Source organism: Madurella fahalii (assembly GCF_045866475.1).
Source record: "Madurella fahalii IFM 68171 DNA, scaffold_1, whole genome shotgun sequence".
Lineage (NCBI taxonomy): Eukaryota > Fungi > Ascomycota > Sordariomycetes > Sordariales > Madurella > Madurella fahalii.
In genome coordinates, this window is record NW_027263971.1 from 7,898,388 (window position 1) to 7,916,777 (window position 18,390).

At 48.7% G+C, this 18,390-nt stretch overlaps 3 protein-coding genes across 3 annotated transcripts; 2 read left to right on the plus strand and 1 right to left on the minus strand.

The window, feature by feature from the left end:
- Nucleotides 1–13,486: 13,486 nt before the first annotated feature.
- On the plus strand, nucleotides 13,487–14,361 carry MFIFM68171_02223 (Lipopolysaccharide core heptose(II) kinase RfaY; the record flags this gene model as incomplete). The annotated part of the gene is made up of 2 exons (XM_071057645.1): nucleotides 13,487–13,639; nucleotides 13,699–14,361. 2 exons carry the CDS (start codon nucleotides 13,487–13,489, stop codon nucleotides 14,359–14,361), a joined length of 816 nt encoding a protein of 271 aa, XP_070913746.1.
- A 1,039-nt stretch (nucleotides 14,362–15,400) lies between these two features.
- CWC24 (RNA-splicing factor) lies at nucleotides 15,401–16,615 on the plus strand (the record flags this gene model as incomplete). Its single annotated transcript, XM_071057646.1, has 2 exons — nucleotides 15,401–16,039; nucleotides 16,133–16,615. 2 exons carry the CDS (start codon nucleotides 15,401–15,403, stop codon nucleotides 16,613–16,615), a joined length of 1,122 nt encoding a protein of 373 aa, XP_070913747.1.
- Nucleotides 16,616–16,870: 255 nt separating this feature from the next.
- Nucleotides 16,871–18,016, minus strand: ATG3 (E2-like enzyme; the record flags this gene model as incomplete). The annotated part of the gene is made up of 3 exons (XM_071057647.1): nucleotides 16,871–16,924; nucleotides 16,984–17,452; nucleotides 17,514–18,016. The coding sequence occupies 3 exons, from the start codon at nucleotides 18,014–18,016 to the stop codon at nucleotides 16,871–16,873; spliced, it is 1,026 nt and encodes a 341-aa protein (XP_070913748.1).
- Between the last annotated feature and the right edge of the window lie 374 nt (nucleotides 18,017–18,390).

Below are 18,390 nucleotides of genomic sequence, written 5' to 3' on the forward strand. Positions count from 1 at the left end.
ACCAGAGATACTAAGATCTACGGTACTAGAAGAAGAAGTTGTCGAACGGCTGATACTAGATGCTGATGAGGACTACGAAGACGAGGTAGCTGAAGAAGCGGCTAAAGAAGCGGCTGAAGAAGAGGCTGAAGAAGAGATGTAATTTCTATATACGTCCTTAAGATTTAAGCCATATCCTATACCTCCTTTGATACCGCCGGCCGTATTACTTGCAGCTTCGATCCAATAAACTAATTAGCAAGCTATACTGGATACAACCTTTAAACCCTGGATAGCTACCTTTATAGCAGGATGGTTACAGCAACCAGTTGGCGTATACGAAGATCAGGCACTTATGAAGGCAATGGTATAACGACTTGTCAAACGGCCTTATGGCCTACAGACTCTCTATAGCCAAGATCTACCTCTACTGCCGAGATAGTACCACTAGCTCAAGGATTACCTATTCAAGGAACAATTTATCTAAGCTGAAAAGGATCATTTGCAAGTGAATACCGAAATGGATTGTTAGACCAAAGTCGACCGGCAAGAACCGTAGAAGGAAGATAAGTACGTATTGGGTTATATATAGGTATATACCTATAAGTTCAACTAAGACAGAACCTTTAAGAAGTATAAAGTAAGGCTGGTTGTTAGGGGTGACTAATAAAGACTATCGGTACAGGAGACCTATATAGCTACCCTCGCTACTAGATCATTTCGTATCGTTATAACTATTACAACTAGATTCGACCTCGAATTAAAATAGTTCGATATAGTCAACGCCTTTATCAATGCCATACTAGAAGATACTATCTATATATAGATGTCTCTCAGCTATAAAAGTCCTAGCAAAGTCCTATAGTTGAAGAAAGCCCTATACGGCCTCCGCGAGTCAGTACTGCTTTAGCAAAAGGAACTCAAGATGACTCACTCGACCCTAGGGTTCCAGGTTGTCCCATACGAACTCTATATCCTAATCAAGAACGGAATCCTGATTTTCTTCTACGTCGATGATATTGTCTTAAGTTATAAGAAAGCAAAGACAGCTATTGCCTAGATACTGATCAACCTACTATAACGAAAGTACTAGCTTACAGGCGGGGGTGACTTACGATAGTTCCTAGGTATCGAAGTTATAAGAGATTGATCAAAAGGATTGATCTGGCTATCGCAAACGGCTTACCTTAACAAGATTATCAATCTATCTATAACGAATCCAACGGCCAAGATCCTAATAACTATAGCCGAATTATTGCCATACGATAGTAAAACAGAGTACTCGTCAATTACCAGTTATTAGCAGAAGACTAGATCTATCCTATACGCCGCTGTGATTATGAGGTCTGATATAGCTTTTGCAGTGTTACGGCTAGTCAGGTTCAATACGAACCCTGGGTCTAAACATCATAAGGCCGCGGACCAAGTTCTCCACTACCTACACTACACGCGTAAACTGGCCTTACAATTAGGGGGTAGCAACGACTACGTTATCTCTAGCGACGCGTCTTTTGCCGATAACAGCCTTGATTGAAAGAGCTCCCAGGCCTATGCCATGAAGTTATTTAGTAGGCTTGTAGGTTGGAGAGCTAATAAGTAAGAAACTGTCACCACATCTACTACAGAGGCTGAATTATTGGCTTTGGCATAAGCTGCCAAAGAGTCTCTCTTTATAAGCTGACTACTGGCCGAACTATCAGTCAAACTAGACGACCACCACATCAAGATTCAATGTAACAATCAGCAAACTATACGACTTGTCACGGCTGAAGTGGCTACCCTCTAGACCCGACTACGGCACGTAGATATTCATAACTACTGGTTACACCAGGAAGTAGCAAGCAAGAAGATCAAAGTGGAATATACACCCTCAGCTAAAATGATGGCAGACGAGTTAACCAAAGCTCTTAACTACCCGTTACACCAAAGATTCATCAAGCAACTAGGACTGACACAGATACCCAGTCTATAAGAGAGAAGTCCAGATTTAAGTTCCTGACGGGTTGAATCTGAGAGGGTGTGTCAAAAGAATCAGGTGTCAAAGGATCAGGATCATAGGATCTAGTGTGGGAGCCAAACCTATATACTCTATTGAGCTAAAGAAGATTGGCAGCTAGCTGCGCCACTGTACGGACGTCATCCTATACGTGTATCTCGTTTATAAAAGGAGTAAACTCTCTAGCAAAGATAGATGAGAGGCACAGAAGAGAAGCAATACAATCAAGGCAAGACATATAAAACCCTAAACTGTCATTCCCAAGATTCAGAGATACCGTGTTTCTGACAGCACCTAAGACACGATCAACGTGATTATCAACAACTACTAGAAGCGCAACGCAAGAACAACGATAAAACTAGATAAGATGACCACTACGAAGACCGATGATACCACGGCCCACCTCGCGAGCCCAGACGACTAGCACATATAGAACTACGAGTTCTAGTCGAGAGCCGTAGCCGCTGACCTCTAGGATAAAATCAACCCTAACGCGGATATCAGGGAGCCATTTCTGAGCCTTCCTTAACTGCCCGATCTCGCGAAGTTCGAAAAGCGAGAGCTCCCAGTAAGGTGATCAGAGCACCATACAACAGCTTTCTCAGCTGGAGCCGCGATACCTAGTACAGCCACGATCAACAGCTCCTACGATTTCGATATCCAGAGCCAGGGAGTATTGTACCAAAAGCGTATCGATATCGAAGCTAAGCCCAAATCTATTATAGAACTCTCAACTGCTAGAAGGAGCTCTTACTCGCTTGAACATACCTAATATACAATACAACTACAGTACTTCGAGAAAGAGAAGGATAATATTAAGGAACTTAAGACATAGATCAATAATATAGTTTCGAGCTACTTATAGCAGGTCTCCTATAATCCTACAACCTCGCTAGTAATATGGTACGTGAACCTTTATAATCAGGTCGGTATTACCGAAGTATATAAGAAGATAATTACACGAGATATATACCTCGAAGCTATCAAGCTATTTATACATCCTCCTAAGGATATAAATACATAGCTTCGAACCTAGGAGTACGCGATGACCTATACGTAGAACAAAATAGTAGCCGAGGCTAAGGGATTATCTTCCTAGTTCCCCATTTTAAGAGAGTAGTAAAGGGCATAGAATATACTGATTAGTACTGGATCTACCGGATACTCTATTCAAAGGAGATCGAAAGCGATATCCTGGAATACCGTAAGCTCAGTAACAACTTCTAGAACAAGATCTGCAATACTTAGAAGAACAAAAGTAAGTTGTATATTACGAAAGGTACGTTTATAGCCACTTTCACTGATCAAGGCGATACTAATAACAGAGCTATTGAATACTCACAATCGAGAGGAAACAATACCCATATATACAAGAGAGGATATACTAGGAGAGAGCTGTTAGACTATAGAGCATATAAGTATCTATACTACCTTAATTAGTACTTCTATATAATAAATTAGCTATTACTATGGTAGTTCGAGAAAAGGGAGTATATCGTTGAGCTCGTTAGATAGAATCTCGAAAGAGATTCCTAACTATAAGAGAAAGTCACCCAGCTTAACAAAAAAGCTAGGAGCTTAAGCTCCAAACCTATTAATACTAAGCAATAGAAGCTAAGAAGTAGATTACTAGTAGGCCAATTGATATAATATTGAACGCGATCTCCTATATAAGAAAGTAGGGCGAAAGTAAGATTCGAGGATAGTAGTGTAATAAGAGCTACTAGGCAAGACCGAGAGAACTAGCCGAATAACGGTGGATAATGTCACTGTACTAGGGTAGATAAAAACCCCGTAGGAAACCTTCTCACGCAAGGAACTTCTGATCCGTAAGGATCAGTCTCTATATAATTGATAGGAGGCTATTCACCAAGATATCGCCTGCTGGTCTAGGTCTCTTCGATATCAAGACATCGTGATTGTCAAAAGGGTCAGGTGCCAGTCCAAAGGATTAGGATCACAGGATCTAGTGCGGGAGCCAAACCTATGTACTCTATTGAGCTAAGGAAGACTGGTAGCTAACTACGCCACTGTGCAAACATTATCTTGTACGTGTATCTCGTCTATAAAAGGAGCAAGCTCTCCAGTAGAGATAGAGGGACACAGAAGAATACAAGCAAGACAATCAAGAGAAGACACACAAAAACCTAAACTGTCATTTCCCAAGATTCAGAGGTGCCATATTTCTGAGAGTGATCTATCTCCCTCAACGTATTCCCAGAACAATCCCTTTACAAATAGTTAACTATCTAAAAAGATCATAGAGGTTAATACCACCTTCGTAGCAATAGGATCAGCGCTATCAGCAGCTATCTACTTACTATAGCACTCAGTAATCCTCGATTTAGACGCTACGATCTATATCTTCAACGAGCTATTTTCTCAACCTCAGCAATATACTCCTAAGAGAAGAGACCTAGACGGGAGATCACTACCTACCTATCCTCAGATATAGGGAGGTAGATATCGAAGTTTACTCTCTACTAGGTTATCAACGCCTTCTATGCCTGCAAGGTATAGAACTCTATAAAGAAATAGTATACAATCTTATATTGCTATACTGCCTTAAGAAATCTAGATACTACTAGGATATATACTCAATACCTATACTGCTGAAGAGAGTGGAGGGTATATCGTTTTATATACTCGAGGATTACTACAATCAATCCGTATTTAAGTATATTGCAGACGAGATCACTAATACCACCTTTGTAGTATACTGTAACAAGTTCAATACCTAGATCAAACGGTGGCCTAGATACGTTGTAGGTACTATATAACACCTATAAATAGGTTATCTAGGCCCAGGAGTACTTAAGCACTTTATCAATGTAATAGAAGGAATTAAGATCAAAGCACTTGCTACTTACAAATGCAATACCTATATATTCAGCAAGATAAAGCAATAGATCTGCTATAAGCCTAGAGATCTAAATAGGATCCTTCTTGCAAAGTACTTTACCCTCGATTTCCACGACTTTGAGCCCAATCAATAGAGATTTAAGATCTTGATGCTTATCATCGATAGGTACTCTAGATATATATAGGATTACTACCTTATTAATAAGGAGGTACCTACGATTATAGACGCCCTCGAGTCCCTAGCATCAATATTAGAGCTCTATTTCAAGATAAAGATCAAAACTATCAATCTAATAATAAGATCTATTAATATATAAGCTTAGAAAATATAAAAAGAGCTATATATAACTCTAAGCTATAACCCTAACCCTAAGCTAATATACTCTTGACAATATAAGTGAGTCTATATATATTGTAATTGATTTAATTAACTTTGAAACAGGATTAAGAGATTGAAATCTGGGTCTATAGAATTAAACTGTATGAAACCCGGCTCTATGGAACCGGATCCAAGGCACCTATACCATTCTGGGTCAGACACTGATCTGGATCGCTGTGATCCGTTACGGATCACAGTGATCAATATCTGTGCCCATGTGATAGTTTCGTATCTCTGTACCTGGAAGCTAAGCTTGAAACTATGGATCCGGATTACTGTGATCCGATGCGATCAAACGTGATCTATACGCCCGGACCTATATCCGTGGATCTGGATCCCAGTAGTTCAATGCAAGGAAATAAGGATAAGAGGGAGTTTCGCCCTCGTCTCCAAATCCTGTATAGTTGAGGTTAGAAGTGACGTCTGGCACGTACATACACACAATCAAAACATACGATCAATTGCACTTACTTTGAAAAAACGCTTTGCACTTGAGATTTGAACCCTGAACCTCATCTCTGTCAATCTTCCTACCTACCACTGCACTTGCTGACCGTGTTCTCTGTTGCAAGAGTCTCCTGCTCTCACAGGTTAAGTAGTTCCATCCCAACCTTCCGCTTCTCACCTTGCCCTGTGCTAGGTAAAAAGGAGGTCTTTGCCTCTTGACACATAGCAACTGGCGAAACTTTTTAGACCTCGAATCCTTCCTACAAGTGCCTGGCACAACCGTTACTTCTATTCCGCACAGCCCTGAAGTCAATAAGCTGTAGGCTAAATCCCAGGTATTGTGCTACGGCGCCAACTCTCATATCAAACATCTCAACCATTTATTGAGGGTTACATGCTGTATAGGCCTCTTGAGACCGGGAAATCGAGCTTGTGCTTGTCTCTAGCAGGGCGCTTCAACTTAGATATCTATATCCTCAACGTCTCTGCTGCCGACAGCTGTTCCCTGGGCGCCCTTCTTACGGAACTCTTGCCCCGTTGTCTCCTCCTTCTTGAAGACGTGGACACCGTTAGCGTAGTGCAACCTCGGTAAGGCGAAAAGGATATCCACTAAGCTAAGGAAGGTACCGTCCAGAGTCGGCCCCGATTGCAGGAGAAACTGTCGTTGTCGGACCTTCTCAGCGCTCTCGACAGGGTATCAGCACATGAGGGTAGGCTACTTATAATAACGACGAACTACTTAGACCATCTGGACCAGGCACTTATCCGGGCTGGCCGCGTAGACAAGAAAATTGCGCTCCACAATACCGACAAGGACATTGCGCTCCGGCTCTTCTACATGATCTTCAAGCAATCGGAAGGCGATATCCTCGATCCGAAGCAATCGGCTGAAGACGACACAACGGTAGAAGGATTTGTACGTGAATTTGCGAGGGAGATACCAGAAGGGGAGTTCTCGCCGGCCGAAATACAATCTTATCTGGTGGAACACAGAGGCTCGACTCGTGTGGCGGTGGAGAAGGTGCAGGAATGGATGGAGAGAACCCGGGCAGAGAGGTCGAAGATGGCGAGGGCGGATTCTTTCGTTGCGGTTTCGCGCTCGAGCGAGATTCGTTAAGGAGTCGGGGAGTCGGAGAGGAGAACTGCAGGAGAGCATTTCAGAACTTGTCAATGTACTCGGAGGCCCTAGGAACATCTCCACCTGATATGGTGCTGGTGTTGGGTTGCGCGAGATTGTTTGTAGCTCTTCGCGATGGAGTCAAACGAATATATAACTTCGCGGACTTTCGCGCTAAGTTTTGGCGAGCGGCTTGGATGCTTCGGGAGAATGGAACAGGTTTTTATTGGCTTGTTAAGCGCGGCGCTAGGAGAACAGATGAAACAGATCGTCATGGAACCCCCACAGGCTGCGTGGTGAGCTGGACCTGTGCCGCTTGGTTCGGCTGAAGCTGACCGCAGGTGCGCCACTTTGTGCGGCAAAAATTCCATCACCAGTTCCATGGCTGTCTTGTCGGTCGCCAGGTGCTAGTCTGATGATGAAACCGGCAAGTAGGGCTATGGAACGGATGGGGGAATTGATAAAACTGGCGCGGAAACTGATGCTATTGTTAGAAACTAGGTGCATGGGTGCATGGGTGCACGGGTGTATGAACGGTGATGGATCTGACCATGAAATGGATGTATGGAATGGGCGAGGGAACTGGTGAACACTGTTGGAAATGGGATGTACAGAATTGCTAGGGATAATAGAAGTAGCTATAAGTTTTATTCTAAGTTGATCTGGTTCGGTATTCCAACACCTTTGTTAAGATAGCTTTAGTTATGGCCAAGAACGACCTCTCGATACGCTCTCGCAGGCGCCAACTCTCGCAAGTTCGAAAGAGAAGAAGAACACTCATTTAAAAAGTTGACGAGTACTACGGGCTTTGCGAGGCACAGGTGTACCTGGTTATCCGCACGAATTGCCGATTCTATGTCTATTCCTCAAGCTCAAGTCCGGAATGGCCTCCTTCCTTCAAGGACATTGTTAGTTCTCAGCGGTGCGCGTTCTTTTACATTGCTAACCCCTTTGATAGTTAACTTCTTATCCGCTGCCAATTATATCTACACCCGAAACAGAGAAGCAGAAAGAGCAGGGCGAAAAGCAAGGGAAAGAGGTTTAATGTGTACCGGCGCTTAATCGGAGTCGAACTCCACCACCAGCTGAGGTTTCGTCGTTTTGTCTGCATTAGGCCCACCGAGCGAAATAAATCCCATGCAACCTCCATCAAGGATCTGTGACAAAGAATGTGACGAGACTGCGATCAGGAGGCGGAATATTTTCTACGCTTTTTAGATGGGATTTTTGATCAAGAAACGGCCGCTTGAGCCCGGCAAGAGTATGGTATTTCGTCCCATCTCCGCTGACTGGGCGGCGCAATTCGGAGCGGCACAGTCCTATTCGGACGGCGCAATCGAGACATCACACAAGACAGTGTCCTTTGAAAAGGAACATTTAGATTACCTGTCAGCTCCCGATATCAGACGACCTCGTCTCATGGCTAACATCAACATTGTGATGTTGAATATTCATCCTTGCTTGCACTACTGGGAATATGTCCCAACCTCCGGTCAGTAAGCGTAAGCCTTTTTTTCGATTTAGTCTAACCGGCTTTACTAGACGAATACGAGGAAATGGAACAGATGCAGTTGACGGGGAACTTTGCAGCATGGGGAGCGAAGGACGAAGAGAAGTGGGTCGCTGAGATGGCTGCCGAGTATGCCTTGCGAATCGACCTGCCCTCTGCATCGTCTCCACTCTTCACGGCGGGCGCCGGCCCGGCATCCGACCCGGAGCTTGCTGCTGCCCTGAACCAAAGCTGTAAACCTCCCGCTTCCATCGTCGCCCCGACACACCACCCATCTCCGCGAAGTCTAAACCCTGCTGTTGGGACCATGGATGCAATGGCCGCCAGTTCTCCACCTACAGCAATCTTTACAGACACCAGCGCGAGTATAAGTGGAAAAGCTCGGCATCAAATCCAGCTGGATGGCGCCAGCCTGAACCTCGTTGCTGGGACCATGGGATGCAACGGCCGCCGGTTTGCAAATAGCAGTAATCTTTACAGGCACCGACGTGAGCGACAGCAACCCGTTTGTCCTAAGTGCACCACCGGATTTACACCAGTTCCGACCAAAACTACAACGAATCATCGACCCAAAACAGCACAGTGTTGGGAGCATGGGATGCAATGGCCGGGCCTTCGCACATTATAGCGATCTCTACCGACATCAACGGTCCATGCCAACTTTTCCTCGCTGTGGCGAGGTATTCTCCCGCTGAACGTTACATTGAATGATCGAGGGTCTCAGTTTTTTTTTGTATGATTAGAACTATCGACGTCTCACCGAGCAAGGTGCATCAATGTCCCGCCGCTGTATAGATGGATACTGATTGGACGTCAGCTCACCGCGTCGTGTGGCATGCCCCAGATCATCTGCACAATGCATCTCCTTTAGGCTCGCAAAATGCCCGTCCTATGAATGTCGCGTGAAGCACGCATGGATGTCTGCTCTGCTCCCGGATGCGACCGAATTCCAAGGGTATTCAATACTCGTTTAACTTCGTAGACCCCTCATTTTCCCTGGGTCTCTGCCTGTACCCTGGGGCACATTCCGACTCCGCTTGCGCTCAAGGCCGATGCGAGGCGAGCCCGAAAACGCGGTGGGTGAGACATGTTGCGGGGTTGCACTTTGGGGAGGATGGATAGGACACCGTGGGGGAGTGGAAGGGTTTCTATCTCCCTTTTTCATTTTCGTTCTATATATATAGGAGCCGGCCGGACTTACCTGCCGGCAAACCCTCAGGCAGCATCTATAGTATCTCCAGTCACCGTCCCACGAAGGCGCTCATACTCGTCAAACGTCTCCGTTTCCGCCACGTTCTCGTAAGGCTCCCATATCTCCTCTCCACCTTTCTACTTCACAAGCAGTTCCAGGCCGCCGTCATCCAGCCTTCTGTCGCCGCAGATCTCCTCCATCTCCCACTCTTCTTCCTCGCTGTCGTCGCCAACCACTTGGGAGATCGCCCGAGAGTGATCGCACAACTGTACTGTGGCCTCACGGGCGTGCGTACTCAACTCACTGCAGAGAATCACCGACAGCTCCCTGTCTTCCGCTTCTGAGCGGCGGGGCTCCGTGTGGCGGAGCTCCGTGCCGGACTTGCAGGGTCGGAGGATGGACACCCGCACGGACATCACAAAGCTAGTACGCTTGTACAGAGTATAGGCGGTGGTGTAGGCTGTGAGGCAATGGGCTTGTCCTTCAGTTCCGTCTGTGATGTCGGGGTTGTTAATCCTCTGCCCGCGAGGGTTATAATACCCCGTTTACGGTCTTCCGTCTAAATGTTCTATCCCTTGAAACTCGAAACCCTGCATCTCAACACCTCAAATACTCCCTAGCGCTTCTAGGCTCCTAACTCTTCAATTCAAATCCACTTCTTGCCAGTACCCCGTTCATATACGCACATGGTGCATATATCATCCGAATCAATCTTGTTGAAACTGGGTCCGTGTAGGCAGTCTGAATGCCTTGCTCTTGCAACCTGACACCTATCCTGGACAAGGAACGGGCCCCAGTGACGACGCTTCTTGTAAGACGTTCGCGTCCACTGGCACATTGTAGCCTAAAGAGTCGTTAGGGTTGGCATTATATACTCGGCTAATAGTTACTTACTAAGCTGCTTGTTCGTATAAAGATAGAGTGCTCGGGTGAGGAGAGTCTAGTAAGATAGTTTGAAGTTTATAATTTAGAGACTACCTTGAAGATATATCCCTAGGGCAGTTACTCTGGGATGATATGGCAAGCCTGAAATTAGGGACTCGGCACCAGGCTTTAAGCCATGCGCCGCCTTCCCATGCGCCCGCCTTCTACATTTTCGATATGGTATTCTCCTCTCACGTTTACCGAACTTTTTGTCTCCTAGTGGGAAGCTCTGGAATATAAAGGTGGAGACTCGGCCGCAAAAGGCCTGGTCGAGTGCCCTCGACACGCGCCGGAGGAGCTTATTGTAGATGCGGAGGATGGACAAGCTGCTTCTGCTTGAAGTGCTTCGCGGTGATACGCTCGCCGCGCGATGCTTCAAATTGGCGGGGCTCTCGCCAAGTCCTCGACTTGGGGAGTGGTGAAGGTGGTCCGAGGACGCCCAGCAACAGGAATACGGGAGATCATCAACACCCGGCCCTAAGCGGGAGCCAAGGCGGCCGGGGCTGAGCGCGGGGCCGGCTCGGCTAAGTGGGACCGCTTGAAGAGCCTCAACCTCTCGTCCTCATCCCCGAACTTAGCTCTCTCAACCATCAGCTACAAGTCGCTCCGAGAGCCCACAAGCATGCCACCAAACCTTGCACTTTCCCAGCACGAGCACATTCGAGACATGATTCTTAGTGGGTCACTTACCAATCATCAAATAGCTAGTGTTGCCTGCTGCAACACGCGCTCCGTCTAAAATATCTGATCGAACCTTCGATGCTTTGGAACCACGAAGGCGCCTCAAAACCGGGTCGGGCGGCGCAAAACGATTACACCTCCTATGCTCAGCGCTCTCCTCGAGCACCTCTTCGAGAAACCTGACCAGTATCAGGATGAGATGATCGTCTTTCTTTACGACGAATTCGATGTTCTGTTGACGACCGAGGAATCTGATGGTCGAAGCAATTCAAAGTCAGAACAGTCAACTTGGAGAGGGCCGCCCTTCTACACTCTTCAACCCGGCCTTGATCCGCCTGTAACAAGGGTAACGGGAATTAGCAGAAAGATGTATGGGTCAGCATGCTGGGAAAGATGGAGACTGTGTTGGGGAGGGAGCATGAGTCTACAGTCTGCTGGTGGCAGTATCTAGCAATGATGGCAGCCAGGGATCAGCATAACTAGGGAAGTGTGAATGGCATACAGTACTTGCTCAAACTCCCTACCTGAGTCAAACCAGATAGCGCCCACCAAAGCCTCGACAGTCGAGGCCATTATGGTTCGAGGCACTACCTTCCTGACGAGGGTCTTTTATCAACAATTCATAGAACAGTATAACCAGAGACCTCCAGCCCGACATCTATTCCCAGAGACCTCTAGTTTCCCACACTGGATCCTCAACCGTTGGGTGACCCCTGTACAATCCCCCCGTAGCTCCGTCGATCGAGCGAAGATAACCCTCTGGATGGTTGATGGAGGACTGGCCGCCGATTCTCCAAATCGGCCGCCCAGTAAAGAACTCTCGCCCATGCTCTGTCAAGGTACCAACGCTAAGAGGTTTGGCCGCAGCGACCGCTTGGCACCGGCGAAATCCCTGTACCATAAGTCTATACAGCGCGTACCGAAGCGTACACGTAGAGCCATTTACGGGGATAACCCAACAGTCAATCGGGCAGTCCGCATTCCGGATATATTCCGGTTTGCGGGCTCGAAACTGGAGGATCAAGAGCGTCTGACCGTCCCAGCAGAAAATGTGGGGACATTCATATTTGTCGGCGTATCTGGTAGACTTCATAGTTAGAAGGATAACGTGCGTGATAAGCGAGTCAGCCAGACAAGCGAGTCAGCCACCCAATTTTCCATATACAACCCTGAAAACTGACCCTTGCTAAAATTACCAAACTTGGCAGGATGCTTTTGATAATCGAGAATATAGTTTTAAATGATATAAGAACCTATTATAATTTTTGATATAGTTTTATATATTATATAAGTTAGTGAAATTATAGTTGCAAGTTTGCTTCCATATATAACCGTAGGGTTATTTCCCGTTCTTGAAAGCTACGTTAGTCAGCAAGAAGAAGAGTTTTTATTTTACTAATTTTATACACGTAAATTATAAGTTTGAAGTTTCAGAAGTTTTTATTAAGAATTGGATGTAAATAGTAGAGATCTATTCTCAGGGTTATATAATGAGAAGTTAAAGTGGCTGACTCGCTTGTCTGGCTGACTCGCTTATCACATATGTTATAGGGTATTTTCTTTGATACTTCACTTGAGCGAGAAGCAGTAAATTAAGGTAACTTACCCGCGAAGCTCACGTGCCAGTTTCTGTTGCGCAGCAGCCAAGTTACCAGTTTGCCATTGAGAGGGACTGATCAAGTTTCTCTTCATTTCCCCGATTGCCACGGGAAATCGCTGGTTACCGATATACACACTGTAAGTAGAGTCCACGTTTTCCGATATAGAGACTTCTCTCGGCGGGTTGGTATGGCAGGTTTGAACGACCGCAGGGTATCTAGCCCACACAGCCAGCACGATGTCGGATATCTCGGTATGCCACCAATGCTCCATATCAGCTTCGGTCTCAAGTCTCCAAAACCTGTGGTTTGGTGGATAAACAGCCTCGCTGGCACGCTTCTCTTCGTCATCGCCGAGTGGAAGGAACGCCGGATCGAACGTAGCATGGAAAGTGCCCTCTTGGTCAACAGTACTGTGAATTGAAAGGTTTTGCATCGGTGGGTATGACCGAGCCCATGGTTTATCGGTATAGGAAATGTATAAGGGATTATCTACCAAGTTCTGCGAGTGCTGAAGGATGAGCTCGCTAGTAGAAGACATTGTTGACGGTGATACAGGAGTTCCGGTTGGAGAGTGCTGGGTTCACATGTATAGTATGTATATTTACCCTGTGGTGTTGACGTTCGGTTAGGTATCAATTGCCAGCTTGTGCTTTATTAGCCGCATTTAGTATTGCGGGTCAGCAGACAGGTCACGTGAAATGAAAATTCCTCGGTATTTGTCTCGCAGCAGTGATGCACTGGTGTAGGCAAAAAGTTTTCCCAACTTTTTTCACCAGAACATCAAGCAGTTCTGCACAGATGAATGTAGAGAACTCGCAGCCGTTAGCGCCTCTAGTAGGCAAGCATGACCTTGAGCTGCCTAAGTACAAACGTCCCGGGGAGCCAGAGCACTACCGCCTTTCAGCCACTCGACTTGGAGGCCCTCAACGCCAGTCTCCGAAAACGCTAGTTGTAAGTAAGACATTCCAGTCTGTGATTTCATCTGTAGCCCTTTATTAAACAGGAATAAGCACTTCTGGTTCAGGACCCGCTATATCTCTGCCTTCGCTACAGGCCTTTCCCAGCTCCACCCGCATATACTCGAACTACATATTCGCCCATCGACAGTAGCCAGCTTAATTGGATCCTGTGTCGGACTGCTCCCCGCATTTGCTGCATCCTGGGTCAAGGCTGTCCTTCCCGAATGGTTCCTTCCTAGCCATGTGGTCCTTAAAAAACAGAAAGAGGGCGGAGAGGCAATGATCAACGAGGAGCGGTTTGATACCGAAGTGAAGGCGTACGGTCGGCTTAAACCGTTGCAAGGCGCGGTTATTCCGACATGTTATGGTCGCCTGCACTACAATGGAGTGAGGGCCATGATCCTGGAGTATCTTGGGGGCGTATCGCTGTCTTCGCCTGAGGGTGCAACGCTAAGGCTGGAGGAGCTGTCCACCCTGCTGCAGCCATGCTACCGAGCACTCTACGCCTTGGGTGTACATCATGACGACCCCAACTTGTCCAACTTTCAGCTTGTGAATGGGAAGATTATAGTTCTGGATCTTGAGAGCGCCGTATTTGACTTGTCCATTGATGATCAGGCGTTCTTTATGAGGACAAATATTTGGGACTTGGCGTATAAATATCGCCATATGCAAGCGTATTATCTACGCGATGGGTCATTGGAAGCAGCATGAGAACTACACTCGAGTCTACTAGGAGTAGAGCAACGTTAGTTTGCTACAATACTACGGTACTTCGACAGTTTCGTACACATTGACTGACGTTCCGTGGGGCAAGGTCGGCGCAGCCCTAACCGGAGACAAGCAATCAAAAGGATCACGATCTCGTACGGAGCTTTGTTACCAACAACACAATATCTCCATCTTTCAACCAGGCCCATCTGCGTGTGTCCGCAGACAACGTGATTGCCCCGATGCCAATGGCACATTTTTTTTTTTTTTTTCCCCTTCCTCTTCTTTCCTCACCATCGTCATCTTTACCACCGCCACACAGTTCGAATTAAACCTTCTGCGGCCAACCCTAATCCGCGTCGTCACCCCTTGAGGCGTCAGCATACCATAACCACTAGGCGCAGTCTATCTCACCCTACTCCCAGTCCGGCCACGCACAACTGACCAAGGCCGTTTCGTTATCTTGGTAAACACGGCGTTGGGGCATTCTCAGCTTGTTGACGCATCTTTCACCGGGTGTTTCGGCGGGTCAAAATCTTCGTCCAGGCGCTAGGTTGGTTTCTTGGTGGTTCAAGAACATTGCGGTCCGCGAGAGAGCAACGTCTCTAGCAAGCGAAGAAGCGCAAAAAAAACTTTCATTCATTGTTGGCAAGTGCCCATTGGGCCCTCATGCAGACTGATTTCTGTCCGAGGAGCTTTGGGGAGGAGGAAGAGGTGGTGTTGTAGAATGGTGGATGCGTTAGGAGATAGCATTTGATGATTGAATGATAAAAAACTAAATTGGAACTGTGGGGCCCCGTAGCTGTGATCGATTCGCAAGTGCTTTCCACGCTGGGAAAAGTCGTGTACACAGAACGCTGCTCTGTATAGATCGGATTTGTCATGTCGTTGGCGGAAAGGGGGTCGAGGCTCTTCCACCTGTTGAGAGCTCGGACCAATTATGACATAGCCCGGAGAGCTGCGAATTGAACTTTTGACAAAACACCAATCTTCCAAAACCGCCACCCCACCACACATCCGTGACTTAGCCGCCCCCTTCCACATGGCAGACACCAGTACAACACCTGGCGATGGCGCAGCCGCGCCGATCGCGCCAGTTGCCATCTTCAAGAAGCGCGGCGCAAAGGGCAAGGCCAACTTCAGGAAACGGCCAGCCACACCACCCCCAGCGAACGACAGCGACGACTCGGATTTCTCCTCGTCCGAGAACGAGGCGGGGCAGAGAATCAAGCGCAGAAAGAAGAACAAGGCGGGCGCGGTAGTCGCTTCCTCGACCTCGTCCGCGCACGACAGGAAGAGGCACGACAAGGACGACGTGCTCCCGACGACCGTCTTCGAGGCGGACCGCAACGCGGCGCTCGACACGGCCAAGCGCGACGCGACCAAGCAGAGCAACTGGTTCGACGAGGAAGGCGGCGGCGGCGGCGGCGACGACGACGACCTCTCGTCCAAGAGCCTCCTCGGATCCACGAGGGCGCGGCCCACGCCGGCGCCCGCGCCGTCCGCCGACGGCACCTACAGGGGCCTGGCCAACCAGGCCTCGTACATCCCGCGCAACCCGGACGCGCCCTCGCGGCGCGGCGGCGCCGTCGGCCCCGTGAAAGCGCCGACCAACATCCGTACCATCACCATTACTGATATGGCACCTGACGTGTGCAAGGATTATAAGACGAGTGGTTTTGTAAGTCCTCCCTTATCTTTTTCTCACCCTTTCCCTTTTCCCTTTCCCTCCTTGCTGTCCTCTAGCAAAAATCTCTCTAACCAATAAAAACAGTGCGGATTCGGCGACAGCTGCAAGTTCCTGCACGCGCGCGAGGACTATGCGCACGGGTGGCAGCTCGACCGGGAGTGGGAGAACGTGACCAAGGGGAAGAAGGTGCTGGGGGGGACGGTGGTGGCCAGCGCCGAGCGCAAGGCCACGGGGGGCAAGGGCGACGAGGAGAGGGACGAGGACGAGATGGAGGCGGCCATGCTGGAGAACATCCCGTTCGCGTGCATCATCTGCAAGGGGCCCTACAAGTCGCCGATTGTGACGCGGTGCGGGCATTACTTCTGCGAAGGGTGCGCGCTCAAGAGGTATCGGAAGGATCCCAGCTGCGCGGCGTGCGGTGCGGGCACGAACGGGGTGTTCAATGCGGCCAAGAGGCTGCAGAAGTTATTGGATAAGAAGAAGGAGCGGGTAGCGAGGAAGAGGCAGGAGGCTATAGAGGCTGGGGAGGAGGTCAGTGACGAAGAAGAGGAGGAAGATGGGGATTAATAGAATTCGCGTTTGCATGAGTTGCATGGTCAATCTGTGTTGTTATTGTTCTCATTTACCCCCATTCCTGGTGCGATACGCCCGTACTCCGTTTGCCAGCCGCCGTCCTGACATGATCTATCCATGATCAAATTGCATCTAACCCATATAACTCCACATGTAATACAAACAAAAATAGAAAAAAGAATGGTCAAAAAAGGTCCAAAATAAAAAAAAAAAAAAAAAAAAAAAAAACCCATGGACAGAACCAGGACATCAAACACCCATCGTGAAATCGTGCTCGATACCCGGAGTCACACTGGCAATAAACTGAGGGGCAATGTTAGTCCTGCTTTGCTGAGGTTGGGGACTGAAGGTAGCGAACGCACTTTCAAGAAGACAACAAGATACTGGTCCACCCGGATGGCAACCTCCTGATCAGCAACGTCGTGCTGGACCTCCTCCCACTCATCGTTGGTATCGCTGGCGGCATCTGTCCCGCTGACGTTGAGGTTCGCGATCTCGCCCTCCAGCCCTTCCAAGCCTTGGCTGCTGCCTGCCGCGAGGCCGGCCCTCTGCTTCTCCCTCCGCAGCTTGAGGGCAGCATCGGCACGGTCGAGGAGCGTCTTCATGACCGAAGCGTGTTTGCAGGGATGTACGCTGGCCATCTTCACATTGTTTGCGAAGAAGGGGAAGTCCTCCAGCGTCACGGTCTTGTCCTTGTAGTCGCCGACGATATCCTCCATCATGAGGTGCGGGGGAAGTGGCTGGCCGTTCGGCAAATAGCCCGACATGTACATCCGCGGGGTCTTGTACCACGGCGAGTAGACGATGTATAGGGAGTAGGTCCGTCTCCCGCTGTGCAAAGGCCCGAGTCAGTATGCTGTGAATCCCCAGCTGCGCGACGTCGGCTGCTCACCTGCTATTTCCGTCACCCTCAGCATCACGAATGATGGCCTCGTCGTCCTCGTCGTCCTCCATATCCGGGACGTCATCTTCATCAATAACCTCGCGGTCGCCGACGTTTCCGGCATCGTCCACCGTGCGCACTTCCCGGACCTTCAACGGCTGCGAGCTGGTCAGGCCGCCCGTCCGCAGCCAGCCGTCATCGTCACTGTTCTTGCCTCCCTCTACCACGGCTTCTTCGTGGCCTGCATCGCCGGCAAAGTCGTCATTTAGGCGGCGATGGCACGGGACATGGCGGGTTACTAGGTACTGCTTCCCGGGCGGGAGATGGCTGATGCGCTTGCTGGGTGTTTCGGCATCGGCCCACGACCACGACGGGAACTTGAAGACGAGGTAGTCGCCCGCAGCTACGAACTCTTCGGGCGTGATCTCGCCCGTCTTGCGGAACGTCGACGTGTGACTTGCGGGCGTGTACCTATCGCGCAGGCTGTTGACGGTCGAGTAGATGATGTTCATGGCGAGCCGTCGACAAGCTTGTTGATGTGCTCGGTTGGAGTGAGGGGGCGGGGGTGGGGTCAGCTTGTTGGCAGATAAAGAAGATCGCCAAGGAGGATGTAATGTGTTCAAGATGATCGAGAATGAATACAACGGAGCGGGAGGAAGAACTGGGCAGGTTGTGTGGCCAGATATCGAGGCCGGATGGAGCGATGCAGATGGCGGGAATGACTGTGCTGAAATCAAATGACGACTGAATGAAGCCTCGTGACAGCCTTGCAGCAGCGATGAACGCCGTGGCTAGCTACACCTGCCTCGGCGCAGCCCCCTAACGGCCCCCGCCAAAACGATGAAGCAGGCTTGGCAGCAACGGTTGCCCGAATCGGTGGGGTCGG